We start from the raw sequence: 27,801 nt of genomic DNA on the forward strand, positions 1-27,801 counted from the left end.
TCTCCCCTCTCAGGTGCGGGCAGAGGCGGTGAGCGGGGGAAGTCCCCGCCCGTCGGCCTTCCCCCATGGTGGGCTTCGGGGCCAACCGGAGGGGCGGCCGTCTGCCTTCCCTCGTCTTCGTGGCGCTTCTGGTGGTGATCGCCATCCTCGCCTTCAACTGCTGGAACGCCTCGTCCCGCCAGGCCCTGCTGCAGGAGGAGGTGGCGGAGCTGCAGAGCCAGGCCAAGCGCACCGAGGTGGCCCGGGGGCGGCTGGAGAAGAGGAATTCGGACCTGATGGGCAAGGTCGACTCCCACAAGAAGCAGCTGGAGCAGAAGGAGGCCGACTACAGCCACCTGAGCAGCCAGCTGCAGGCCAGGGACAGCCAGGTGAAGAAGTGTGAGGACAGCAAGGTAAAGCAGAGGGTGCATCCAGTCCTGGGGTCGGCGGGAGGGGCTTTTTTTGAACTCTTTCTGAGCTTTCCTTCTCTGCTGAGATGATTTGATCTTGTGTGATCAGTCAAAAAGCTATACAGAGCCTTAAAACTGCAGTTTGCTTGGTCTCAAGGAAAATGAAACAAGCATAATGTTCAGGTGTAGCACTGCTGAGCTTGTTTTCCCTGTCTCACTCAAAATGCCTTGCACATCAGGGTCTGGTTCTTATGCAGGCAGCATATACTTGAAAAATTCTTGCTGCTAACATAATGTGTCATTTTCATTAGCCGCGAAGAGAAAAGCTAATACAAAATTCAGCTTGCCCTTTTATGTCGAGGTGGCCTGGGGATTTCTTTTGTTATGGAACGGAAAATGAGTGAATGCATCAACTTTTACTGTTCCACTTTAATAATCGTCACAGGCAACTCTTTACAGCGGAGTTAAGCAGACAAGTTCTTTTACTCAGTCGTGTATGGTGGTGTGTATTCTGTTTGCATGCAGTTCATAATTCTGCTAATTGAACAACACTTTTATCACAGTAGGATGTAGGGAAATACCACAGTCTCAGGCTTATTACTGGCTGAGTTTTTTCTGGCCCTTTCATATTACACATTTGATGAGCAGTATAAGAAAATGCATTTAATTGTCACGGAAAAATCTGAATATATATATGTCTCATTACAGAATTGCAGACTCCTTTGTATTAAGGTTATGTTTTCTTTCCTACTGAACCATTAAAATTAAGCCATTTGTGTGTTCAGCAAACATGTTTCTTTAATTTTTAAATTTTTTTCTGAGATTAGAATAAAAAGCCTGATTAAGTATGTAATGGTGGATACTGGTGTGCTCCATTGGAAATAAAAGCAACTAACACCATTGTGATTAAAAATATTGTGATACTATAAAACCTGGTTTGATTTATGAATAAGTATTTTATAGAGGTATCAATAGTTAAGTCTGAGTAAGTGAAGCTGAAAGATGCTTCCCCTTGTAGAAGACAGAAAACAAGTAGTTTTCTAAAGTGTTGAGGGGTTTTGTTATGTTCTTTGTTTGTGTTTAAATTGAACTTTTACATGCAAATGGAGGGCAAATAGGTTTAGTTGTTCATTGCCCTCTGATAAAAGCAAGCATCCAAAGATGGTAGTAGCTTGAAGACACAGGCTGTAGTCAGTGCACGGAGTTGGAACTCCCTTTCTCAGGCAGTTGAGGATACTAAAATAACATGAGTTCATGGCTAGGCTGGACAAATTAATGGAGGAAGTGCATTGAAGCCTCCTCCAAGCTTCAGACTGTTGGAGAAGTGGCCAAGGATATCCAAGTAACATAGGTGGGTATTTGTAGTATGGGTGTTCTTTATGTAGGTGAAGGTGACTGTGTGTTCCCATGATACAGCCTGTGTTCGTAGGGCAATGAACTTCAGTGCATTATTGTAACTGACCGACAGATGTAAAACTCCACTGGTGGTGTTCAAGTAAGCTATTAACTATTGGGCTGCATGGCAAGGCTTGCTTTTAATACCAGAAATTGGTATTTTTTGGAAATGTGGTGTCCTACAGTAAAACATTACAGGAGCCAATGCAAGTGTGAAGTCAGGGTGTCTAGCAAGGGTTACTGGAAGGCAGAGCCCACTTTGATGCACATGATACAAGCAGAGGTGCTGTTGAGTTGCCCCTACCTGCTGACCACTTTGTTGTTCTCCATAGATCTGGCTGGTTGCTGAATGCTCTCAGAGTCTGGCATCTCACAGGGCAGAGCAAGAGAAATGTGACCAGTAAACCTCACAAATTAATTTTATTGTTGATTGTGTGCATACTGCAGTGTATGCCTGTATCTTCATTCTTTGTTCCAGAAGCTGCCATTTAAGGCCATGTGAGCTAGTAGCTTTTGAATATGCTCTCTGCTTGTGTTCAAAACCTTCAATGTGCCTTAATAGGCAAGAATAGCAGTATGTTTTAATCAATAAACAGCCACTGTCCCTTTCTCTTTTCCTCCCATGTGAACTACTGTCATGTTCTCAGTGGTGACAATCCTATTTTTTTTCCTAAAGAAACCTTTTAAGTGACTTAACTTAGAGTAGAGAATAGAGCTCTGTTGTAGAGAATAAAGATTTGTTACAAAAACAATAGTGAGTAGTAGGCATATAGCGTCTGACCAAAAAAGGCTTGAATGATAATTTTTTCTCTTAGAATTTGGCAAGGATGTTCTTTGAACAAACTGTTTTTTACCAATAATCTTAGTCCATTTGTGAAATACAGGAACTATAATAAAACACCAGCACTGATAGGTCCCAGGATATCAGGAGATCACAATAAATCTAGGCTTATTTCATAGAAAACTCATTTGAAAGACGCTACTCCAGTGGTTATCGTCGTGTCAATTCTGCTTTATGCCCCTTTGTCTTCCTAAGAGATTCTTTGCCTTGTGGTCATGTAAATCAAGTGTGCATTTCCCAGTGTTGAGGCAACATGAATTTCTGCAGGCAGCTTCCTCCTAGCTCAGTGATATCTGTAGTCAAACGCAAACCCTTGTCTCTCCTCCCTCTCCCTGCATGCTTACCAAGCCAGTCACACTGCACCAGAATATTGTTTGCTCTTATGAGCAAATGTAGTAATGTGACCTACTGTCTTGTAGAAAGAAAAAAGAAAAACCATGAGTTTTTGAGAATGCTCTTATAACCCTGTGCTCATCTTGATGGGCTTGTGATGGTCTGCCAGACCTTGGAACAAACCAGAGGAGTGCTCCTCTTTTGGAGCTTCTCTTGGGAGGCAAACGGGGTTAGTGATTGCCCCAGTGTTTTGCGGGGGGGAGATACGTGCAGAGTTAGCATTAGTTTCCTGACTATTTCATGCTTTTTTGCAGCATGCAATGAGGAAACTTTTTTTCACAGCTCTATACATCCCTTTGCAATAAGCTCAATAAAATGATTGAATGGCAGGAATTTGTAGTGGAGAGCTTCCAAATGGCAACCATCCAGTGTGTGGGGGTTCATAGCTCTGTATGTGCTATTGCAGCTCTCGGGAGCATGCCTTTCTCATTCCAAAGCTATTGCTGGTGATGCCAGGTGAGCCCTGCCCCTTAGCTGATGCCTGGAAATGGTGCTTCATAGGATGAAACTGTTTAGTAAGGCATCCTTGGGAGCAGCTGGTTATGTTCTTTGTTGCCAAAACTCCTTGATAGCTCCTCAGTTTGCAAAGCTGTAGCTTTACAGCAGTGTTGTTGGGTGCATTTTCCAGTCTTACCGTGTGTTCCTGATGATCACAATGTCATCTCTGACGCTGTATTAATTGTGTGATGTCAATTCTGGAAAAGGCAGTTGTCAATAGTAGAAAGATTATGGAATTGTGGCGTGCAGACCCTTGTGCAAACAGACTTTCAAACAGCTTTCCTGTGCTGTTCCAGCAGGTGCCCTAGCAGTGTGTTGGGAATGCCGAAGCTTGGGGAGCTGCACAGAGGGGTATGGACACCTGCTCGCGCTGCTTCAACAGGCAGTTCGGGGCTGTTCTTGAGAGAGAAAGAAATGACTCACAAGGAAATATGCCTGAATGTCTACAGTTTACCACTTTGTCAGGAAGCAACACCACCTGTGTTCTGTCTTGCCATACACCGTGATAAACTCCAGCATGTTTATAACTTCTTTCCTTACAGTGCCTTTCATTATATGACAAGACTGTTAACAATTCAGACAGCACTGGAAGGTTGCCTTGCATGTACGTAGCTACATACATACACAGGATTTTTGATGTTTTTTCCTACAGAGAATTTCTTCTATACATGGCAACTGCTTTGGAAAGGATCTGAGAAGCCACTGAGAAATATGAAAGGTACAAATAGGTCTAGACTCAAGGAGGACACAGCTCAGAGAACTGGATGTGCGCCATGGTTTGTGGAGTGTGTTTTTTGCATGTGTAGGTGGAACAGATCCCATGAATCATAAAAAAGCTTCTTCCCTTTCTATCCTTCAGATAAGGGACATTTGCTGTCAGCTGAGCTGTTTTGGATATAAATTCTGTCACTTTTCTCTGAAACCCAAAATTGCCAAACTGAAAGATTGTGTGATAAAACTGATGCTATCTTCAAACCAAACTCCTGTTAACAGACAGGCAGCCCTCCCCCAGCCCATTACAAGTCAAACATTTTATAGGATGAGCAGAAGCAAGCTAGTGGGAAGGCTTTCTGTATCATGAATTCTGGTAGGTGAAGGTTTGAACACAGAACTCACTACTTCCCAGGATCTCCTTTGTAGATTTACTGGGTTCTGGGAAAGAACTGCATTAGAATGGAAGACAGGAAAAAAACTTGTCATTATTGCCAGTGGCTTTGCAAAATAGGGAAGGATACTTTTTCATTAACGCTGAACAAGTCCCTCTCTTTGTGTCTGTTCCCGTGTCCCGGTGTGCGTTCGATGGAGAGCTGGCAAGCTGGGCGCCTGTTGAGGTAGAAAGGCTCGGCGGTTACTTTCGTCTTGTGCTTCTGTGTGAAGTCCCCACCACAGGGCTTGCTTGAGCTTTTGAGATAAAGCATAGGAAAAGTGCTTGAGATAAAGCCAACACAGACTTTCGTTCAACTATTGTTCTTTGTGCATCCTGTAACTAGAGTGCCTTAAATGTCTTGGTGAGCAGAGCACACGTGTAACTGCTTCCCAAATGCGTGGCGCTCGGACATGCCGCGAAGGCTCCTTAGCTGTCCCTGCCGGGTGTTTTTATTTTGTATCATACTTCAGAGCAATATAGTCAGGGTTCTCAGGTTCCTGAAAGATTGCAGCATCTGCCACTCTTTCTTTTTTTGGGAAGAGCCTTGTGAAGTGGCTGGGCGTTCCCCCCGGATGTTGGAGCCATTGCGGTGGTGCCTCTCGGCGAAACCCTCCTGGCTTGTGTTCTCGGCCGCGGGGCAGGGTTTGCTGCCAGCACTGCCCGTGTGTGCATTGCTGCTAGGGATGAGCCAGGACACTGCAGTCTGGCACGAACAAAACTCTCGATAGAGCACTCTGTTTCATAAGGAGCCTCTATTATGTGACTGGAGCTGTTGGATGCGTGCCTCAGCGTACGCTCTGTTCTGCAGAAAATCACGATTTCAGCAGTTCTTGTATGGCCGTAGTTCCTAAAGTTATAAATGCCAGCCTCAACCCATATGGGACCAATTGAATCGGACAGTCCAGAGCTTGAGTGCCTCTTCCAAAACCAAAAACGTTATGTGAAACATTTTTAAAGGAGTGAGTAATTTGATAAAAGGAAAGGTAGAGGTGGGTGGAGGAAGTCTTGAGGTAAAGGCATACATCTTTTTTTGTTTGTTTTGACAGGAAATGTAGGTAACTGACTCAGACACTGAACTTCAGAATCTGTGTGGGAATTGGAGTAGCCTCTGTGTGTGTGTCCCGCGCCAGAGTAGGTGTGCTCGTACTTCATTCTGGTGTCCCGAGAGGCGGTTCTGACCGTGTAACCCAAGAATGACAGCCCTCTTCCAGCACCCTTTCTAGAGTTACTGTTTATACCGATCATCAAACTACAAGAAAAATAATTACAGCATCAGTGTTGCCTGATGACGGTCGTGGATTTTTTTCACCCTTTCTCAGGGTGTTCTACATGTGCATCTTTCTCTTAATTTCTGCTATTTTTTGTCTTTATATCTTTAAGAACAAGACAAAGCGTCTTTACTTAATGACTTTGTGTACATGCATTTCTTATTTATTGTAACTGCTATTTTTCTCCTTACTAAAAATACCAAATTAAAAGCTGTTGTGGAAGTCTACTGGTGTCAGATTTGCTCTTAAAAAAGTGTTATGAACATTAGGTAGCATCATGTAAAAACTTACTTTAAATATACATTGGGTAAAAATTGTTTCTGCTAATGATGCTACGTGTTTATTTTTATACACTTTCACTATGACCTTGGAAATTTGCTGTCTCCTTCTGCAGTATCAGAATGCAGTGTGTTTAATTTTAGTCCTGACAGAATCTACTTTTTGTCAGATAGGTATGTTCTGGAAATAAATTTAAGTCCTTGTAGCAAAGCCTAAATATAGTGTTTAGGTTGGTGATATCATTTACAGATAACTAAATATACACTACTTATATTTACAAGAACTTTGTATATGTTGTTCTGATAATCCTTTACATACATTCATTGTTTTCAAAGACAATGTAAAGTGAAAACAAACGCACCTGAGTCTTCACAGTCTAAACCTTCTCTATTCTTCTGCTGATTGTCTATATAACCATTTCTTCCTTTCAGATGAAGCTGCAGAACAACATATCCTATCAAATGGCAGACATACATCGTTTGAAGGGTAAGGAGTTTATGGCCAAACTGTGAATTTTTTTTTTTTGGTGTTTATTTTTTAACTGCCTAGGTACTGCAGAATACATTTTAAATAAAAGATCAAGTGACGCTGGAACATTGCATAATGTGAAATTTCAGTGTATTTGTTTATTACCTAGGCTGGATAAGCGTAGGCTTGGCTCTCGCAGACTTTGCTCTACTGGCTGCAGAAAGAACCTCTATTCTGGTCCTGCTTAGTTCCAGGGTACTGGAATCATTGTCATGACCAAATACACAGTTTAGTATTCTTTGGATCAGCAACATTGTGATACTTACGCTGGATCAGAAAAGGTCCAGAAAATGTCTTTCAAGGCTGTTATATATAGATATGATTACAATGCCTGTAATCTTACTGTATGGCTTTCATAGTGACCTGGAACAGCTAATGCCAAAATTTGTACATGCCTGCAGATAACATTTGTCATTTCTGCCTCTATCTGTGTAGTTGCCACTTAAAACAGTAGGAAGCCTAACAATTATTTGTAGACTGAGGAGCAGGGAGAAAAACTGCCAGAGCAATTACTTATGAAGACAGGAAATATGTGTTGGTTTTAGTGTGAAGGTACATTCTTTTGTACATTTGTTGCAGAAAAAGCATATTTGACCACTGTGCCTAAAGTAACCTAGTAGTATTTTTGTGTTACTCAGAGTGAAGTAGCATTGTGTAAGTCTTCTGAATGAAAAGGTAAAGAAAAATGTAGGGGTTTTGGCATAGTATCAGAAGAATTGTTCTATAATTCATAGTGACGTCAGGCATACAGGAGTAAATTGGCATCTTTCTCAAGTTAGTTTAAGAATCTTTAAAGTATATCTAGAAGAAATAACATAAAAACTGGAGCGAATTTTGAACTTCTATAGCAATGCTGAAAGCTGTATCTAACATGGGGCATTTTTTCTTGTATTTCTGTATTCATGTTGACTCTGCTTTTTGGTCTAGAACAACTCGCGGAGTTACGTCAGGAATTCATTCGCCAGGAAGATCAACTTCATGAGTACAAGAAGAACAATACTTACCTTACAAGGAGATTGGAATATGATAGGTATGTCTTCAAGAATGTTAGTAACTGTAGGTTTGTGTGTGTGTAAGGTTAAGTCTGTATTTATTAAAAAGTGCAAATTAATCCTATTTCTGCTAATCCTGAAATTTGAGTATACTCACTTAGTGATGTAATAACTTTGACTTAGCTGTTTGATTTGCAAGTTCTATTTTTTGTGTCATTCTACTCCTCCCCTTTAAAGTGAGGTATGGTCTAAGAAAAATCTGACTTAATAGAATTGTTCAGCATTGGACAATTTTAAGTCAATGCATTTTTTTATAACATGGAGATCTTAGTTAACAAATACATGGAAGATTTTAATCAACACACCAGGACTGTTATTTTTCTAGAAGTGTAATTTTATTTTTTTTCCAACTGAAGTTGAAACTATTGTGTAGATTGAAATTTTAAGTTGACCTCAGTCAACTTTTAAGTTCATGGTGGAGAAACAGGGAGAACAACTACTTCTGAAGCCTTGAGGAATGGGGGAGATTAACACTTGCGAAAATGTTTGAAACTTTCACACACACACAAAATATCCTTTACCCTCTGTGTTATGTGGAGTATTTGTGGGTTTGTGGGAGAAAGGAGTTTTGTTGAATTGGGTTGATCTCTGTGTGGCTTGTTAGAGAAGTTGGGACACTTTGTGTCATTCAGATGTTGAGTTGGTAGCAGTAACTGATAGCAGTAGTTGTGCATCTTCTGTGTTGACAGCCATGGGACATATATTGCTTTCCTACTGGAATTAATATATGCTGATGACAGATTAACTGTGAAGCTTGAATTTTCTATCACTTTCCAGGTTTTGGAGGAAATATGTTCAAGGCCATTCTGTTTATTTTACTGTTTTTCTGCTCTGTCCTTATTTTTTTTCCAGTTCTGCTTTCTTTCTGTATTCAGTCCATTTCCACTCCATACACTTTCCAGGACAAGGCTTTTTGGACAGACTATTCTAGTTATATCTCAGGTTTGGCTTTTTGTGCCACTTCGTATTTTTCCCCCTATTTTATTTATGGAAGAGCAGATACAACAAATGAAATATAACTAATAATGTGTTTCTGATCAAGTCTGCAGTGTGGGCAGCAGATCAAGGAGATGAGACTGCAACATGAAGAAAACATAAAGAAATTAATGGACCAAGTTGTGCGGGAACAAAAGGTAATGCGCAGCTACGTTTCTCTGTTGAATTAGGCGAGCCTGAAGCCTGCTGTTTGACTCAGCATTTCGGATATATGGAGGCCTTGGACATTTGTCCCCTCACTTTTCGTTAAATATAGTCCGGAGCAGCCCTAAATAAGTGTAAGAACATTTGCCTGTTTTGCTCAGTCAGTGAACTGAGCCTTGAAGATCAGGCTTAATTCTTTACTCTCCTACAGCCTTCCTGCGTGACATCATTGCTAAGGATTTTGGTTTCTTCTCTGTAAAATGGATGTTGCTTTATAGCTCTCCAGGGTAGGATCTATGTTCTTACAGCCTTCCACAGTTTATCGCAAAGGGAAACCTGATCTCTGTTGAGGCCTCGAGGTGCTAATGTGATGCAAATAACAATGGTATTTGAATGGTATCAAGGGTGTAATTACGTGGTGCAAGCTGCCAGTAGAATATGGGCATCTTTCCTACAAACAGATGAAATAACCTGCTTTTCTTAAAATTTCATTTCCTTTGTCCCTGTCTACAAACATTTCAAATAATAAGGCAGACTTGAAGTAGGGTTCAGTCAGATCTTTTCTTAAAATCTAGAATTCTTTCAAAGCCTCTGACCTGAGGCTTAAGGCCGATGATGTCTTAACCTGTTTGCCTTGTACTTAAGAGCTACATATGCCAATATAAATGTCACACAGCCATGCTGTATTTTACATTTTCTGTTCAGCTACGTGTCCATACTCTCGTCTACCCTCAGGGTTCATATTTGTATAGAGGGGGCTTCTGCTGTTGTTTGCTTTGATCATGTAATTCATAAATGCGATTTTGCTTACCCAAAGTAGTCTTGAATTTGAGGGGGTTTGTTTTGTAATTTTCAGGGATGTGCTTAATATTGATTCTTTATGAATTTATTCTAACAGGCCACACAAAAAATCCAGTCCAGTAAAGACACTGAAGTAAGTCCTAATAACGATGACCAGGCAGTATCTAAGACTGTTCCAGAGGCAGAAGATAAAAACACAGTGAAGAATGAGCAGCCTTCAGATCATGTTGTAAATGGCAAAGGTATTTCTTTTTTTTTTTTGTCATTTCTGATAAATAATGGGCCAGTTGTGTTGCATCCTTTGCTATCATACAGAATGGTGCATTTCTTATTAAGTAGAACAATGAATTATTTGGCTCAGATAAGTTCATTAGCTGCATGTGATTGTACTAAATTAGAGTTCACAGGTATCCAGAGATTGGCATGTCCTTTCATGAAAGTAGTTTCTTGCACAGTTTTGTGTTCACTTTGTCGGTTTATTTGACATCTCCTTCCTCATGTGGCCAGTTGTGAACTAGAGATTGGCTCTCTGCTCCCTGTGAGATGTGTCTTGGGGTGAGCTAGGGAAGGGGCTTCTTGGAGACCTGGAACCTGCACAGAGAAGGTGGCTGGAGGTGAGGAATGTTGAAACTGCTGTGAGAAGTCTCTAGCTGGGTAAGTCAGCAGGAGCAGTGGGGACGTTTTGGTTATCAAGAGCTGTTCAGGAGGCTCTCTGAGTAACTGTTGCAGTTGTTGCCTCCCTCTAGGCCTCTCCAAAAGACAGATGGGTTCTTTTTGTTTCTACTTCTTATGCTGCTGAATCAGCACCTTTTTGTATCAGTGTCTGTTCTGGCCAGCTTCTTGCAGCAGGCTTTTCCTACTCTGCTACCAGGAGCAGTGCATCTGCTTCCCATCCCTTTCTGAAGATCGCACTGACTTTGGGAGCCCTGCTCCAAAGCAGTCTTCAGTGACTTTGACAGTACAATATAAGGAGTGTTGTAGTTGCATTATCAATATGGGATGTGTTCTGTGGATAAAGGACTTTTCTTCTGGTCTTAGAGCCTTCCACAAGAGGGAAATTCACTGTTCAAACTTGAAGGTTAATAAGGCAGAATATCCTATTCTTGTCTTACAGAGAAAATCAAACCAGGAGGAGATGCAGGCATGCCTGAAATAGAAGATAATGACCCTGCTAAAGCTGAAGATACTCCCATGGGTTAGGAGAAATATTCTAATACTTTCACATTTGGGTTCTTGGTGGCATACGTGTTCTGTTTGAATACCATGTGTTTCGTAGTGAATGCAAAGTTTTGAAAACGGTGTACAGTAATAAAATTCAAGTGGGGTGTAAAATCTGATAATTTTTACTGTGCTTTAGAGGTTCAAATTCTCAAAACTGAATGCTTCTGATAATTCTCCCCCACCCCCCGAAATCTTGTATTTTATATTTTCATCTATGGTTTAAAACCAAGAAAAGAACAACAAAAAAGTTTGCAGGATTGTTAGAGGAAGACCTGGTATATAGTGTCTGTTTGTTTTGTGTTGATGCTTTTGTCCTTATGTTTTATTTTAGCTTTAAAGAAGCCACTTATTTCAGCTCCTAAAAGTGAAGGTCATCAACCTGTTATAAATCTTCCAACTGAACAGCCCCATGCTCCAAATCTGGCAACAGGTAAAATTCTTATTGGCTGGTGACGAGTCAACATTTTATAGGAAACTTACCATTTAATATCTGCTACCATATCATGAATGTCAGACATACATGGCCAGCCCCATTTTTGTGTTCGATGTGGTTACAAAAAGACAAACAATGATGAATTTCTGCAGGATACAAGATTGAGTGTATTCTGAGTCTGGCCTCCTGAGGCACTGAGGTTGCTGGTGATACAATCTCTCTTCGTCCTTCCCAACACCCCCTAATTTCTGAGCCTTTTGACCAACTTCAGCCAAATTTGAGAGTTAGAACTTTCAAAGGCAAGTGTTTCAAGATTTCTCCACTGGACAGAGGAGAGTAATTGAAATTAGTACTCCTCCTTAGGGGTACTAATTAGACTGGGCTGCAATGTGTCAGGAGTTGATTGTTGGTCTAGTGGTAGTTATAGTTGGAGAATAAACAGTGTGGTACTGTTGCTTGCTTGGTGTCCTATTTCTGTGAACAGCTCGCTTGAGGGTGACGTGGGGAAGGTTTAGGACATGAGAGCATTGAAAGTACTGCAGTGAAAGGGTTTAGAAGAATTGCAGTTAGAAAGTACACAAATCCATTGAAAATATACTTAAATTTAATGCTTGTGGATCAAGTCACTTTGCTTTAATGTCAAAGAGAACGTTAGGTTGTGGCATGTTCAAATACTGGCCTGCTAAAAAACATTGAATACAATGTACTCAATTATTTATTTGTGACATGACCAAACAGCTTGAAGCTTTTTATTATGCCCATTATTGGTTCTTTTGAAAAAAAGACAACGGAATTATTTTTTAATTTCTTTCCTTTTGCAGTAGACATGTAAGCAGATTAGAATACCAAAATCAGTGAGCTCAAAGTCTGTATACACATTTAAAGTTTATTTCCAAATGTCAAATCTTTTAAATAGTTTGTTTCTTTTTGTTGTTCTGAGATAGACCTTCATTTTGACTTTTATTAATGAGAAAACATAAAAGATAGCAAGTGAAATTTGCTTTGTTGAATTTAGAGTATATCAACAGAAGGTTGATGTGAATTTCCAGGGGATCAGGGTTTTCTGTATTCCTTCGTTTTGTAGTCCTGTGATTCTGCTTATTATTTTTAGCATAACTTCTGTGACCTGCTGCAACCTTCTCAGATCATAGCGCTTGAAACAATAAGTGGTGCTTAGTAGATTTGAAAAGCAGAATCAGCAGGAGGATATAAAAATACAGAAACGTATTATTGTCCTGGGCTTCATCAAGTGCTTAAGTACATACAGAAAATCACCTGAGAAGGTAACAAATTAGGATTGATTATGTATTAAAATGTGATGCATTAGCTTTTGCAGTAACGTTATAGCCTTCTTTTGGAACCATATAAAAACCGAATATGCTTTCTCATTCTGTAGGACTGCACAGTGACAATGATGGAAATGCTGATATTGCAAAACAGATACCTCCAAATTCTCTCCAGCACTTAAATTTTGAAGAAAATATGGAAAATCAGAAAGAACGCAAAATTGAGACAGACCATATAAAAATCCCAAAGAACAGAGTTAGTGACTTGCAGAAGATGAAGCAAAGTAAGTTGGCCAGTATCATATACTTCAATATATTAAGAAAATCACTTCATTTTCTATCTGTAATAGTGTGTGTCTGGAAAATAGGAGCCATTACAGCAGGTGGCCTTCTGGAGAGTAAGCCTGAAAAGAAACGTAACATGTTACTGTGTAAAAGATATGCCTTAATGTGTCACTTTTCATATATATATTCGGTCATTAAAAAAAAAAAATTTTGCTTATAGGAATTTGAACTGCTTTTGGAATTTATTACCCATTTAAATAGATTAAGCCAAGACTTTTGATACATGCATGATACTGAGTGACTTAGTCACACTGGATTACTTGACTTAAATATGATGTTTTGGGCAATAGCACAAGAATTTAGCCCTTACATAGGGGGTCTTTGTGGTGCAATGTGTGTATTGGCCAGAAGTTTGTTCTTCTGTGAGAGGAAGTTTTCCAGAACCTTTCTCTTCCATGTCTGCTCAAGGAAGAAGCCTTCAGACAGGAGCAAATCATGTATTTGTTTGTGTGTGATGGTGGTAATACTGCTGAGGCTTAGTGGGCAGACAGCAGGTAAGAACTTGCAAATGCAGGTACAGTTGTCTGTGTACTGTTGTTTTTGAGACGCGTCTCTACCTTGTGGCTGATACCGTAATGTTGGGAGAGTATTATGCCTACAGCGTTTGATTTAGCGTCTTCCTAAAGAAACTGTTTTCAATATAATATTCCTAATGGTATCAGTGGAGATACTGTGCTCCGAAGTATAGTATAGAGTATACTGACTAGGTATACCTTAACCTAGTTACTTTTAAAGAACTAATTCAACTTCTTTAGCATTTGAGTGGGGAAAGGGGCATCTGGAAGAAAAAACATAGTACTGAAACATTGCCTCTTGTTTTTTACCCAACTAAGATTTTTTTTTTTAAATTATATAGCTATTATAAATTCAATTTTAAATTTCTTTGTACTCACAGATAAGTAGCTTTCACTTAGGCTTTGGTTTCTATGATTAACATGGGTCTGTATTCCCAAGATGACAAGTTGTTATATCAGACCAGCCACACTCAGAGTCACAAGAATTGAGAGGAAAAAAGGATTCTATAGCATCCTGCCAGAAACCTTTGTTAATTCTGTGGACTGGATAAACAGTAGTACAGAAATAGCAATTTTGTTGACATAGAATCATGAATTGGTTTCAGTAATCAATGAAAAATGAATTCTGAAACTTAGGGTCACTCTTGGGAACATGAAACTATGCATTCATTTTTGTCTCAAAAGGTTTAGTTTGGGAAGTTCCCTTTGTTTAAGTTGTTGCAATTCCTTTTCATGGTCTAGAGCTTGACTGGCACTTCTGTAGCTTAGAGAAATTGCAGGAAAAAAATGTCAGCTTCTAGCAATCTCTTAAATATTCCTTGAATAACAGAGAAATAAGTTTAAAATAATACTCCATTTATTCTTGTAAAATATTTTAGTTGCTGTTCTGAAGCAGAGGTTAAATTAAAATGGGGCCTGAGAGCACATAGATTGGCTAGCAGATAGCTAGCGTTGTGTGCGTTGGCCTAAAGGGGTGTACAGGGATGTGGGAGTTCAGTGCGTCCATTCCTTCTCCCCTCAACCCCTGGAGGCCCCCAACGGGTTGGAGGCTGAAGCCTGTAGGTAGTGCCACACCTCATCTGAGAGGTTTAAGAAGCTACCTGAAATGGCTTCTGAACCATCTACAACTTTGAGAGGTACCGTCGTAGCGCAAGATGACATGCCTTTAGAAAGTGAATGGAAGGAGGATTGAGGAGTTCTAGAGACCCAGCAGCCTAGCTTTGATATCTGGAAAGGTAATGGAACAAATTCTCGATCAGTTTGAATGTAATACGACAAGTGGTTAACATGGATTTTTCAAGAACAGAGATTGTGTCAAAGTGATACAAACTGAAAAGTACATATTCGAAGGAATGAAAGCAGTAAAAACAGGAACGTGACTCCGTCGTAGGCAAATTAATGGAGGCCTGGTTAGGAATAACAAGCTATTTGGTGGGTGCACAACTTTAAGAAAAGAGTATTCCAGGCATAGGTGTCAGAGTTTTACTTGAAGAGCTTCTGTGAGGTTTACAAAGATGCAGCCTTTGCTTGGCACCGTTTGGTATTTTGAGTGCTGGGTGATAAACAGTATATGAGATGTGGTTTACAGAAACGTAAAAGCTTGTAAACATAGAAGTAATCCACAATTAAGAATGGAGAAGTACATGCACGGAGTAAGTGACAAACAGCAAGTGAGCAGCAGTTCAGTCAAAACCAATGTGGTCAACACTGGGTATTAGTTACTAACAAATGTTTGAAGTGAGGTTTTTCTTCTGGGATGTGTTAACAGGAATGTCAGATAAGATCATGAGATGGAGTTACTAACTGTTTTAGCTAGTGCTTGTGAGGCCATCCTCTGGCTTTAAGTACCAAAGAAAGATGACGGAAAGCTGGAAGGAATTCCAGGGAGAGAGAGGGGAAAAAAAAAAAAAAATCAGGGAGGGAAGGTAGTATGAGGGGAGAGTAGCTCTAAAATAACTCAGGTTTGGTAGGTAGGGAATGGACATCAATTTACTGTTGGCTTTTTTTTTAGAAACAGTTATTTTAATATCACTCATGGATTAAGTGGGAATAGATATATTCAAAATTGGCATGCAACCTCTGCAAGCTTTTCTTCCATTTTGTGCATCCTGAGATGTGCAAGACTACGTAGTTTCTCAAAGGAGCTTCTTGAAGATCCTTTGCTTGTCTGACTTGAGCCGCTACGGCTGAAGTGACAGAGCCTCCTGCTCCAGTTGTTGGGGTTTTTAAATGGATTGGCTGTCTTCCCTGGTAATGGATTAAATGGTGGCAGCTACCTCTGTAGGCCGGAGCAGTGAATGTCACCATCGTAGGCTGTGAATGGGTGCCTAAGAGCCAGTGATCATCACTGATTAGTCTTTTCCTTTTCTCTTTGCTCCTTCTTATTTGGAATAACTTACATTGTAATGATGCGGTGAGGGAGAGACTTTCTGTATCACATATGGAAATAGCTCACCCAGGTTTGCAGAAGATTTATTTCCTGATTGATCAGCAGTGGGTGTTCTGAAAGGTCTGTTGGTGATGAATTCAACCCTCTGGTGTAGAGGCACCCTGCACTGGCACACAGCTTTCCCTGTAGGCACTTGCCTGGCTGAGGTTTTGGTTACTGAGTGCTTCAAAACCTGCTATGCATCAGCCCGTGGGATGGTAACCATCATTGGTCAGGATATCCTTCATATCTGTCTGGTTTCAGAGTCAGAGAACTTCTTCCCAAAAGATGTTTTCCTTTTTCATAGCATAGATTTAGAAAGTAACTTCAGTATTAGGCACAGAGATAGGCACACTGCAGCCCTTTGGTTTCAGAAGCAGCAGAACCTGAAAGTGATTGCAGCAAGGTTGCTATTTGTGCTCCTACCTGGAACGTGGAAAAAACCTGTGTGCAGCAAACCTCCAGTCCATGCTGCTGTTTAAAGTTGTCCTGTAAGCAGGTCCTTAGTGATGAGCATGTGGACAGCTGCTCTGAGTAGCGTGCTTGTAAGGATCCAGCTTGGAGTAATATCACATGTGTCTAATCAGAATTAATTTCAGCGAATGTTACCTGGAGATTTTAGCATCAGTGACATCCTTATGGGGCATCCCGTGCTGTCGCTAACCTCTCGTGCTTCATGACAATGTATTCACTGTGTCTCAAATAGTCAGTTCGTATATTGCCTGCGTGACGGGCACTGACTCGTGGTTGGAGTGACTGGAGAGATCTGCAGTGCCATCAGGACTCAGATCTTGTCCGTCTGCTTCAGACAGCAATTGGTGCCTTGCTGGCTCGAGCTACCAGGGACTCCTGTTCTGGTGTTTGCCTAAAGGCTTGCTATCCCAAGACCATTGTATGTGCCCTGTGTTAAGAGCATTGATGTTCTCCTGGTGTGTGCGAGAAGTCATCTACTGCCTAAACCTTTTGTACACCTGACTCTGCACGCACAGGCAGTGGAGTTGCTGGCAAGACCGCCTACCCAAAATGACTGCTGCTGAGGTTTGTGTGCTCAGCCTTTCCTCCCTGGATTTGAAGTAGCTTGAGCTAAAGTACTGAATACTTGATGTGAATGAAGCACCTGTAGCGAAGGAGTAGCTGCATCCTGAAGCTGTGCTGGAATCCGAGCTTGCCAGGGCAGTCCTGGAGGCTGGGGTGCTCCCGTGAGCCCCAGCTCACAGACCTCTCTGGGCCAGCTGTGTTTCCTAGGATCTCTTTCTAATATTTTAACATTTCCTTCTGTCAGCTTCAATTTATTCAGTAATTGTCACAGTACTTTTGGCATATCGACAGGCTCATTTTTTTCTAAGTTGAGTGCATTCAGTTTTCTTTCCATAGCTTGTTTTATATTTAACCATGTGTGAAATGTACAGTTCTGTCTGCTTTTTATATATAATGCAGTGTCCAAAAATACAAACAATAAAATCAAAGATTACTGAATTAGAGATGAATAGAGAATGAGTAATATATTAAACTTTTGATTTTGAAACAGATCATAGTTTCATCTTGCTTATTTAATGAAAATAACAGAAACTTCTGTTTCTGTACATTTGAGCTGCACTATATGTGATTCTTCTGCTTTTCTTTCCCACCCAGATAAGCACTATGTTATTGTTTCTGTCCTGATTTTTATATACTGCCATATGTGATAGTTTTCATTGTTTTAAGAAATATTTTCATTTTTACATCTCTCCATGTAACCAGCCTCCTTTTTAATCCTAATGTCGAAATCATATTCTTCAGTTCTACTTCGCTGTTTAATTGCTTCCACTGCAAATCACTTAACATTTGCCTTGGCAGACTTTTTTCTCAGTCCGTTTCCAGTCTGTAAAGATTATATCACACTTTAATCCTATTTTTTTAATTTATACATAATCCTTCCAGACTTGTATCCTCCACAGACTCAGTGTCGCATTCTGAACTGCATTGGACTTGAACAGATCTCCTTGTATCGCATTAAACACCAGCTCTGAACTTGACATTACACCATTAATCTTTCATCATGTACTTGGTTGACTGTAGTCATTTCATAGCTCCAGCTAAATCTCATTTTTCTTGTGCATTGTTTCAGTATCTGGAACTATTCTTAATTCTTTACTGGGAGACAAAAATACTGGATTCAGAACATTTTGAAAACTGTTAAAGCTTAATAGGAAACCAGAGTGTAAAGCCAAATTAATTAGTTAAAATCAGTTCAGAGATGCGAGGCAGATCTTTGCTAGATTTTTACCCTTGACAATATGGTACACGTTCTGCAGACCTTACAGTATATGCAGTCAGCAATATATTGCTCTGTTGTTTGTAGAAAAATGCCAGTCCTCAGAAAAATGTCTAGATACAAAAACTTTCTCTGTATGCTCTTCAGCATTTTAAGAAAACTTGTATTAGTGTTTGTAGGTAATCAGGTGGAGCTTTTTTTGCTTGCTCTAGCTCTTTTCTCCTAAGAGTGAAGCTCGTAACAATCAGGTTTCACAAGATCCAAGTGCTGAATGACCGAGTACAGACTTTTTGCACGGAGGTGTTCCATAAGCCTTGTTATTCTCCCCCAGCCCTTGCCCTTCTACGCCCTTTCTCCTCCAGCTGAAACTACTACAATAAACCCGCCTATCTTAACCTGCAGTCTGCTTTCGTTTAGAATCTTCCTATTTCTTTCCTCTCTGCTTCTGACTTAATCATTTGCCTACTTCACAGGCCGATTCTTTGATGAGAATGAATCCCCTGTTGATCCGCAGCAGGGTTCTAAACTGGCAGATTATAATGGGGATGATGGTAACGTGGGTGAGTATGAGGCAGACAAACAAGCTGAGCTGGCTTACAATGAGGAAGAGGATGGTGATGGTGGAGAAGAAGACGTCCAAGGTGAGCTTGGGCCTTATCTCCATCCCATTGTAATAAAATCCACGCCGAGTTTACTTGTTGAATTTGTGTAAAGTGTAGCTATTATTAGCTGATCAAAAATTTCCGATACAGAATAAATAAGCTGTACGCAATCCTAAAAATTCGGTCTTGCTCTCCGTTTGAAAGCGGTGTTATGTTACAGCAGTTTTCAGTGAGAGCATGTTGATACCTTATTTCAGTCGTGTATACAGTTTCTGCTAGGAAAATCAAGACACTTCAAATTCCAGAAGTGGTTTTGTGTGAAACCCCAAATCTGGTTCCTAGCTAGTTGGGATGGAGTCTTCGACATTACTAAAGCAGTTTTCAAATACTGAAGCGTAGTGGGTTTTTTTTGACTACTGCTTTTGTCCCACCTGCCTTGAGGTGGTATGCAGGGGGGTTTCAGTTAACAATTCTAAGTGTAATTTTTGTGTATCGTACACAGATTCAACAGGCTTCTGGTTTTCCTTGCTAACCAAACTGCAAAACTCATTAATCTGGTGCTAGCGTGATACCCGTGTGTGCATGTTCACCACCTCGTTCTGCATGCATTTTTCGGTGCAGCGCCTCTCCATTGCTTGTCTGCCATGCATCTGCCACGTTGTCTACCATTTTCCATCTAGTTGTTTGGTAACATTTTGTGAAAAGCGTGCATGTCTGTAGGGTGAAAATGTTTATGTAAACATATATAGTATTACCAATTAAAGAAAGTGCAAAATAAAAGAGGGGAAAAAGAAAATAAAACATCCAGTTGAAGTTCTACAGGCACTCCAATTTTGATCCTCCTAATGCAAGTTTTTTAGCTGGTAGTTTTTCAGACATGTATTTAATTGGTATCCAAGCCTAATTAATGGGAAAAGCTAACAAAAAGCAACTAATTTCTGTGTGCGGGCATCTAACTATGCAGTGTAGGCATTTTTTGGCTGGGCTGGTAGTTTGAAATTCATGAACAAGCAAAAGAAAAGTCTGGATCAGAATCCTGGGCAATTAATTAACTTATCAATGAAAATGAAAACTCTGCTGCTGCTCTGGAAGATGAGGCCTGTTTTGTTACATGGTTTGCTCAGAGCTGTAGCAGTGGATTTTAGTTACTCTGGGTTGCCAGCGCCTCTTCCCCTGGATGGGTCGTTGCTGGGTTGCAATTTGTGTGGACAAGAAGGTACAAAAGTATATAGAGCGTCTTCTGTCGGTGCTGTGCTGTGGAACTAGGAGACTTGCTTCTAAAGATTACAATCTTGTAGAGAAAAGGAAAGCATGGTATGTCGTGCATGTTTGTACGTCTAAGCTCTGCTCTGCAAATCCAAGCAGTTGTGTGGGCTGGGTTTTTCCTTTTCCCAGTTCGGTGCCCCTTACTGAGCGGCGGCTGATGCCTGGCTCCTCGCCGCAGTAGCTCCTTACCTGGACTCGAGGATACAGTTCTCGAAGCAGTAACCACGTAACAGTTACTGAAGCTGCGCTAACTTCTGCCGTTTGCCTCACTCAGCCCTCGGGCTCGTCTTTACGCGCAGCCGCTGCGCTGCTGACCAGGAGCCTGGGCGCAGGTGGGCCGCCCAAGCGGCGCGGGGCTGCAGCGCCGTCTTCCCGCCAGCCGCGGCTCTTCTGTACCGCGAGGCTCCGTGCTCCTTTCCTTATTGGCACGAATACGTTGCTGTGGTGGCCTCTACAGGGGAACTAATGGCTTTAGGTAGCAAGAGCTGGTATCATGTATGCTGTGAACTATTACCGGTAGCACGAACAGCGTTCCTGTATGCCACTTAGGAAAGGGTGGGTATGATAGAGTAGCAGGTGGTGGAAAATTGTTTAAAATGGTAGAGATTGTGCTTATGGAGCTTGCCATGCAAGGGATATTTAAAAAAAAAAAAAAAAAGCTGTAACTGAAAGTGGCCTCACAAAACTGTTTCCCATTTTGCTGTGGTACCTGTCAGTTCACTGCTCTGGTGGCTTTAACTTTGAACTTGGTGAAAATCTTTTTTCTGATCAACCCCTCTGTATATCTGTATAGATATAATGGATTTAATATCTGGTAGTAAAGATTAAAGAATGTCTTCTGGAAGCCTTTTCATGAAGAATAGTCTGAGCAGCCTGTGTTACTACCTCAGACTTAATTTTCCAAGCCCTTTGTTATGTTGTTTCCTAATAACTTGTTGACTTGATTTGATAGAAGTCAAACAGCATGGCAAGTGATGCTTCCAGAAGTACCATTTTAGAAAGTGTCTGCTTTAGTCTTTACACAAATGTCTTTGCAGGGTAGGAGAGGGTAGAATTATGGGGGCTTGGAGGGAGGGTGGTTTTAATTGTTTAGGGAGGGGAAAAAAACCTGAATTTCTGTCTAAAAACTACTAGAAAAACATCACATGGTTTTGCATTAGGCTGGAACCAAGCATGTGGCATGTGCAAACAAAGCAATTTAATTAAACATGTTTTTCTGTTGCTGCTAGAAATGCGTGGGCCCTAGATTGAAATTATCAGAGGAAAATACACAAATTTGGGAGATAATCCCATGTGAATGTCAGTACCCAATCTGGCATTCCTCCTTCCAGTCCACCTGTTCCAAATGCAAGGTGATACTTCAAAGTTGTTGGCTTCTATGTTGTTGTGGTGGCTGGATGGTGGAGGATTATATAAATCAAGTGATACCCACATGCTGTATTAGTAGTTTATTACCAGACAAAAGCATCTGTGGTGTGGATAACCTTCAGCCTTCTGCTGTTGGGTGTGGGCTACCGTTGGGCAGGCTGATGAGTGATGGTTGTGGCAGTGTTGAAGAGCTTCAGACAGCTTCTCATCTAGTAAAAGACCTGGTCAACTTCAAATTTGCTTTCCAAATTCCTGTGAACAAGCATCTTCCCTGCATATAAAGCAACACAGCTTTGAAATGCAGCAAAAGCTTGTTAATTGAAACAAACTGACATTTTAGGGCTCCTTTGCTTATTGAGGGAAGAACGCTGGGGACCCACACGGGAGAGAGCTGAACTATGGCAGGTAGAATGCAGGCTATGTAATACATTTTAAAACATCACTTGAAAAAAATACTCAATGTGCATTTTCTTGACGTATTTTTTGTATGTGCTACAGTAGATGGTTATACTGAGGATGCACGAGGTTGGTTTTTTAATTTTATGATTTTTCATGAGCCTCAAAAACCAAAACCCAAGGGGTAGAAGTCAAGATGTAGGACAGAGTAGAGTGGTGGAGAGAGATAGTTGTTCTGGATCTGAAAGACAAGGTGAAACATCTTTGTGCTTCCAGTCAAGGACAAAGCTGTAAATCCATTGTTAAAGATGAACCAAATGCAGCGGAGAAAGATCTGGCGCTCCTCAAGTGGCCACTCGGCATCGGTTGCGGGGCCGCGTACAGTGCGTCGCCCGTGCCTGGCTCCTGCTGCGTTTCCTGGCTGAGTGTGCAGCTACTCTGCAATTCAAGAGAAGATGTCTTGACTGGTGGGCTGAGTGCTTGCCACGTAGGAGCCTGGCTAGATGGGTTTGTTTCGGCTGTGAAGAGTAGTGGTGAAAAACGTATTGTTGATTCTTCAGCAGTGCGGAGAGGCAGAACAGGGATTTCTGTTGATAAAAGGTGTGAAAAGGTGGAGAGCTCCTTTTGCATTTTTAAAAGTCTCTCCTCAAATTTTACCCTCAAGTCTGAGATACGAGATAGTGGTATGTAAAAATGTTGACAGCTAAGTTAACTCCAGCATCGGTAAAAATTCCATCACTGAAAAATGTGCTGAACCATGTCTGTGTGCAAGGGATCATTTTTCAAATCTGAGAAGTAGGTGGAAGAAGTACTAGCTTAGCCTGGAGGGGGTCATACAGAGTTCTCTGTGCTCATCCCATGAGGTACCCAACCTTGGCAAAATCTTAGACTGTATTAACTCTAGAATGGGTTAAAAAATGGCAGTGTAACTCTCTGAAGTAGTTGACTTTGTAGTTGGGCTTTAGTGGGAGAGTTCGAAACCTTTACAGGAAGATTCTCAAATTACAGTAGTAAGTGTAACTAGTTCTGCAATCTCTCAAGTCAACAAATCTCTGAAACGCAGTTGCAATAAAGCCAAAGATATTAAATAGTGTGAAGTCCCTGTTCTGCATGAGGGACGACTCCCCGGGTGCTGACAGCTGGACTTGTAATCGCAGGCCCGTAGGCGCTCTCCGTATTGTCCCCGATGACTTCATTCCCATAAGCAGACGAGGCCAGTTCCGCGTGGATGTGTGCGTGTTCTGGGAAAGTATGCTTAAATATTTTTTCAGTAGCATCACATCAGATTTGATCTGAGTATTTTAATTGCAGATGATGAAGAAAGAGATCTACAAAACGACCTCGATTACGGCAAGCCACGCTTCAGTGATGGTGTTCTTTAAGGCTGGAATTAAGCCGGAAATGTGGATGAGAAGAGATCTTCACTGAGGAACTTGAAGTGCTGCAAAACTGAACCATTTCTACTTCAGCGTTTCTTACTTTACAGGAAGCTGATCATTGCAAGTGACGAGTATACTCAAAGTCAGCGCAGTAACAGAAGGAAACAGTTCTGTACATATGTACATAGTTGTACTATTGCAGATTGTATTAAAACTACATTTTTGTTGTTACATTGAGCCAATTAGACTGTACCTTATCTGTAATAATCTTTACATTTAAAACCAATATTATAAATACGGGCTGAACTGTTTCTGCAATTTAGAAAACTTTGTAAACTGGAGAACTTGTACAGTTTGTATCTCATGTAACAAATACACTGTGGAAACAATGTACAGCCAAAGGACTCCTTTTCTACAGTAATACCTGTATGAGCAAAACTACTCCTGCTTTTCTCACGAGTGCTATGTTTTTGTATTTTGCAGGTGAGCTATCAGTTGAGAATGAAACTGAACACTTAAAAAAATTGCTCTTAATGTAACTGAGGAAAGGCTGTGATGTGACAGTCTTTGGAAGCAAGTACCATTTTAGTTCTCCTACAGTGACCAAATCTTGTAGCTAGAGCTGGAGATCGGTGATATTAGAATTTTAATAATTTGATACATCCTGAAAAAGTTGTGTAACTAATAGCTTATTTTAAAAGGTAATGTAAGTAATTCAGCACAGCCTGTAGGAAATCTTTGTGTATGTGTTAAAGAGAGCAAGTGTGTTAGTGAGAAAGAGAAGTCTACATCAGCGTTGTAGGAACCTTAATGGAAGGAACAACCCTCACCCTCAGTAAATACGTTATATGCACCGTTTCGCTGTCTCGAGCATCCATCCTGTGTCGCAGTCACTTGAGTTAATTTACAATTTAATACTTCGATACAGATCTCTCAACATCTGCCATGTTCCACGTTTTGATTTTCTATATTGGAAGGTTTGTAAGTTAGATACTTTTTGTATTCTGTGTTTAAGCACTTTCTGAATTTTATGGAAATTATTCTGTTGATCTACAGTAGTGAAAATTAAGGTTATTAACCCAACCTGCTTCTCCAAAAGGGCTACTGTGAAAAGAAATTGTAGGGCCTATGACATGGGTGATTGTACTTTATCTCTGTACTCAGGTTCCAATTTGAAGTAACAGTTAAGGTTTGCTCGATGCCAATTCAGTGAACCTTTTAAATACGTTTCAGCAGTCATACAACTTGGGTTTGTGTTTTTTGGTTTGTTTTTTTTTTTTTCCTACAGGCATCTTCTACCAATCAGTCTTAAATATACAAGAAATAAAAATTTCAGATCCTGGCATTGCAGCTCCAGGGTTTTATTTTTTGGCTTTGTTTAAGGCTTGAGCTCTTCATTCCATACTTCTGGGAGGCAGATGGAGGAATAGCCCTTTGCATGGTGTGATGTACTTTCAGTTGAAAATAAAACGCTGAACCTGCTCAGAATTAGATACCATACTAATACCACACAATACGTATAAACTTAGCATTCTTCAGTAAGTACTGTATTTAGGCACTACAGTTTTTCTGTTTGTCTTAAAACGTAATTTCACCCTGAATTAGGTGTTAACTTGATTCTTCTAATGAAAGCAACAGTTATGGGTTCTAATAAATTAAGTTGTTTAAAGTATGTGAGGCTTCTGGCTTTTTTTTTCTCCTTTTGACTACTTAAAACTGGATTAACTGAGGGCTTCCCAGAGGTTGGGGTATTCTGACACCTCCTCAGCAGTGGTTACGGCTGTTTGGGGCAGCGATGGAGGCGAGGAGCTCGCTGGGTGCCTCACACTTGCCTGTGTCACCTGCAGGGCAGTGCCAGCAGGTGCCAAAAGTCTGCTTCGGCTCCAGTACCAACACGGCAGGGAATTTTGAGCTGCTTTTACGGGTACGTAAGAATAACTTGGCCATGTCGTTAAAGTCTTCCCTTAAGTCTGTCAATGTGTAACCTCTGGCACGGTACAAAAGCTGCTTTGGCCAGTCCTGTGAGCCGTGGCTCCGGCGGTGCACGTCTTAGCGCCGCTGCTTTCCACCCCTTGAAGCCTGAGGGACTTGTAGTCAAATGACCAAGTTACTGAGAAGGTGTACGAGGTGAAGTTTACAACAAATGAGCTGCCCGTTGAGAAACGCCTACTCAGAGGTCAGTAACTTTCTGTTGTTATGAAATAAATTAGGCTGGCTTAGGGCGAGGAATGCGTGCCACAGGCAGGTGCTGCTGCTCACACCCAGCTCAGTTTTCGATAGATCTTGTGGCCGTACCCTGACTCAGCCTGGTGTTACCGTTCTTTCCCAGTTACGTGATGGGGAGATTGATCAAATTTTAGTTTAGCTTCTCATCCCTAGAAGATTAAACAATTTCATGTTATTTCTTTGAATCTGTACAAGTGTGATGCTTTTGAAAACAGACCAAAAAACCGGTCTTCTCCATCAAAAGCAGAATGCTCTGTTAGTGCTCAGGGACCACTTTTCTATATTTACCATCTAAGTGAGATGGTCAATGACGTGAAAGATTCCTTAATGTGTTTCTGTTCACTCTGGTTTTCCCTGTAACCTGGTTACTTCTGTAGGTGATACAGAATGATGTTATCTGGCATTTCTAGACAAAATCATTAGGTAACTGATGTTGGGAAATAGGTGAATTTTACAATTAATAGTCTTGCTATAACCGTTATGTACATAATCAATTTTGTACTATGTAAAACTTCTCTTGTATGCCTCAGGCTGTACAACAGTCCCGTGTTAGAAAAACTCCACATCATCCACCCTCGCTTTCAGTGCCTTTAACTGCCACGTTGGTTACCTCACTGCTCTGGAAGGGGCCACAGAAAGCTCATGAAACACCCGCTGTGCCGTCGCCTGCGCACGGTTTGAGCAAGGCTTAGTTCGTTCACGAGGCGGCACCAACTCTACATCTGCAGCAAGTGACCTGGCACGTGACTGCAGCAGTGACCGAGGTGACAAAGTACTCTGCATCTGCCTTCCCTGGAAACGGCCCTCGGTCTGCGCCCACCTCCCAGCTTAAAATCAGTTAGGCAAGGTAAGAAGAACGCACGTTTTTCATGCTCTTTGAAGATGGCAAAATGGCGAGATACCAGCCCAGATGGACACTTGCTCTCAACCAGTAGGCTTGCGTCTTGTGGTTTTCTGCTCTATTCCTTGAGAAAGTGATACTCACAGTTTTATGGCTTATTTCATAATCGGCCAAGGGAGGGGGAAATACAGTTACGGAGGAGGGACATGAACATCTGCCTTGGAAGAAAATGTCACCTCCAGTGTGGTTGTGTCCGCTCGGCAGGGCGAGCGGCGCTGCTGCTGCTGCACCCACAGCGCTCAATGGAGTTGACAACAGGCAAATGCTCCCAGTTCCCTTCTGCTATTCGAAACGCGCTAGGAGACTCGGGCAGCAAACCCTACGCACGGACTTGGGCTTGTTTTGCCTCTGTATTTTGGGAAAACATTTGGCTTAAGTATAGCCTGTATAGAAACACAGTTTGATCTTAGCGGGTATCCTTTTAAGGAATCTAATTTAGGTCACTAAACACTTCACCCTTCATTATTTAGTGATTCAATGTTTAAAGAATTTTATTTCTAAGGGGAATTGTTCTGTCAAACAAATTCCACTTCAGTTAAAAAAAAAAAAAGAGTGTATGTTCTTTTGGGAAACTGCCAATGTTTTTAGAGCAATGCTCCTTGCTTTTTTTCCATTTGATTTGTTTGTAGGTGCTTTGTTTGCTGAGCCATCTCCCCCCTCACACACACATGTGGCTGTTGCTGCTTCCCCCATCTGAGCAGTCAGTCCCGTGCCCCCTCCTCGTTCCCATTTCTCCTTCAGGCCTGCAGTTCTGCCTCGCTGCCGCCTCCTCGCACAATGCCGGCTGTCTTCCGGACCGCGTTCACGCCAGGTTCTTCCCTCACAGCCCTGCCTTGCAGCTCTCTGGTGGTGCTGCCTTCTCCTTCCTCTTCCTCGAGCCAGGCCTCCTCCAGCGCTGCAGGCCTGCAGCACCTCCTCTCCCGCTCCATACCTCACCTCCGACGGCTCTTTGCCAGCTGGGAACTGCTGCTCTATAGAGGACTTGGGATACTGGCTCCACCTCGGCATCTAACTGCTGGAGCTAGGAGATAAATGCCTGAATTACCAAGATGAAGATGCAAGACGACAATTAGAGGCGTCCTCATTTTTCAGGAATTCCTGGAGCTCCTCGTCCTCAGCTTCCCGTGAGATTTGTTCTTTGTACAATATCCTGGGAAGCAAGAAGTCCCACTAGTGTAATCCTGTTGCTTAATGCTGTACCTCCAGTGAAGCGGGGTAATGACGCTGGCTGTAAGTGGGCTACTGCTAAAGCAAGTGTCCCCAAAGGCAAAGTAGCGCGTCCCCCCGCAATGGGGCTTGCTTCATTTTTACATGCTGCTAAAGATCACAAACTCACAAATTATCAGTTCTGTGTTTCACGAGCCACTTCATATTTTTTTTAAAAGTGTAGTTTGCCAACTAGCTGAAACCTGTAGTTCTCATCCAATATACATCTCACCTCTTTTGAGAA

The 27,801-nt window shown here is 41.4% G+C and overlaps 1 protein-coding gene across 1 annotated transcript; it reads left to right on the forward strand.

Annotated features, from left to right (window-relative positions):
- The first annotated feature begins 65 nt into the window (after positions 1 to 65).
- CASC4 (cancer susceptibility candidate 4) lies at positions 66 to 23,781 on the forward strand. The gene is made up of 10 exons (XM_010285203.1): positions 66 to 392; positions 6,642 to 6,696; positions 7,666 to 7,768; positions 8,833 to 8,923; positions 9,829 to 9,973; positions 10,846 to 10,926; positions 11,284 to 11,382; positions 12,782 to 12,955; positions 18,687 to 18,854; positions 23,157 to 23,781. Exons 1-10 carry the CDS (start codon positions 66 to 68, stop codon positions 23,225 to 23,227), a joined length of 1,314 nt encoding a protein of 437 aa, XP_010283505.1. The 3' UTR covers positions 23,228 to 23,781.
- The last annotated feature ends 4,020 nt before the right edge of the window (positions 23,782 to 27,801 follow it).

This window comes from Phaethon lepturus, unplaced genomic scaffold, assembly GCF_000687285.1.
Source record: "Phaethon lepturus isolate BGI_N335 unplaced genomic scaffold, ASM68728v1 scaffold50834, whole genome shotgun sequence".
Lineage (NCBI taxonomy): Eukaryota > Metazoa > Chordata > Aves > Phaethontiformes > Phaethontidae > Phaethon > Phaethon lepturus.

Bases quoted from the DNA above. Each gene is read 5' to 3' on its own strand.
- CASC4 (XM_010285203.1), top strand. From the start codon at position 66: ATGGTGGGCTTCGGGGCCAACCGGAGGGGCGGCCGTCTGCCTTCCCTC. The intron at 6,697-7,665 runs GTAAGGAGTTTA...TTTTTGGTCTAG, and splicing joins AGACATACATCGTTTGAAGG to AACAACTCGCGGAGTTACGT. The intron at 9,974-10,845 runs GTATTTCTTTTT...CTTGTCTTACAG, and splicing joins TCATGTTGTAAATGGCAAAG to AGAAAATCAAACCAGGAGGA.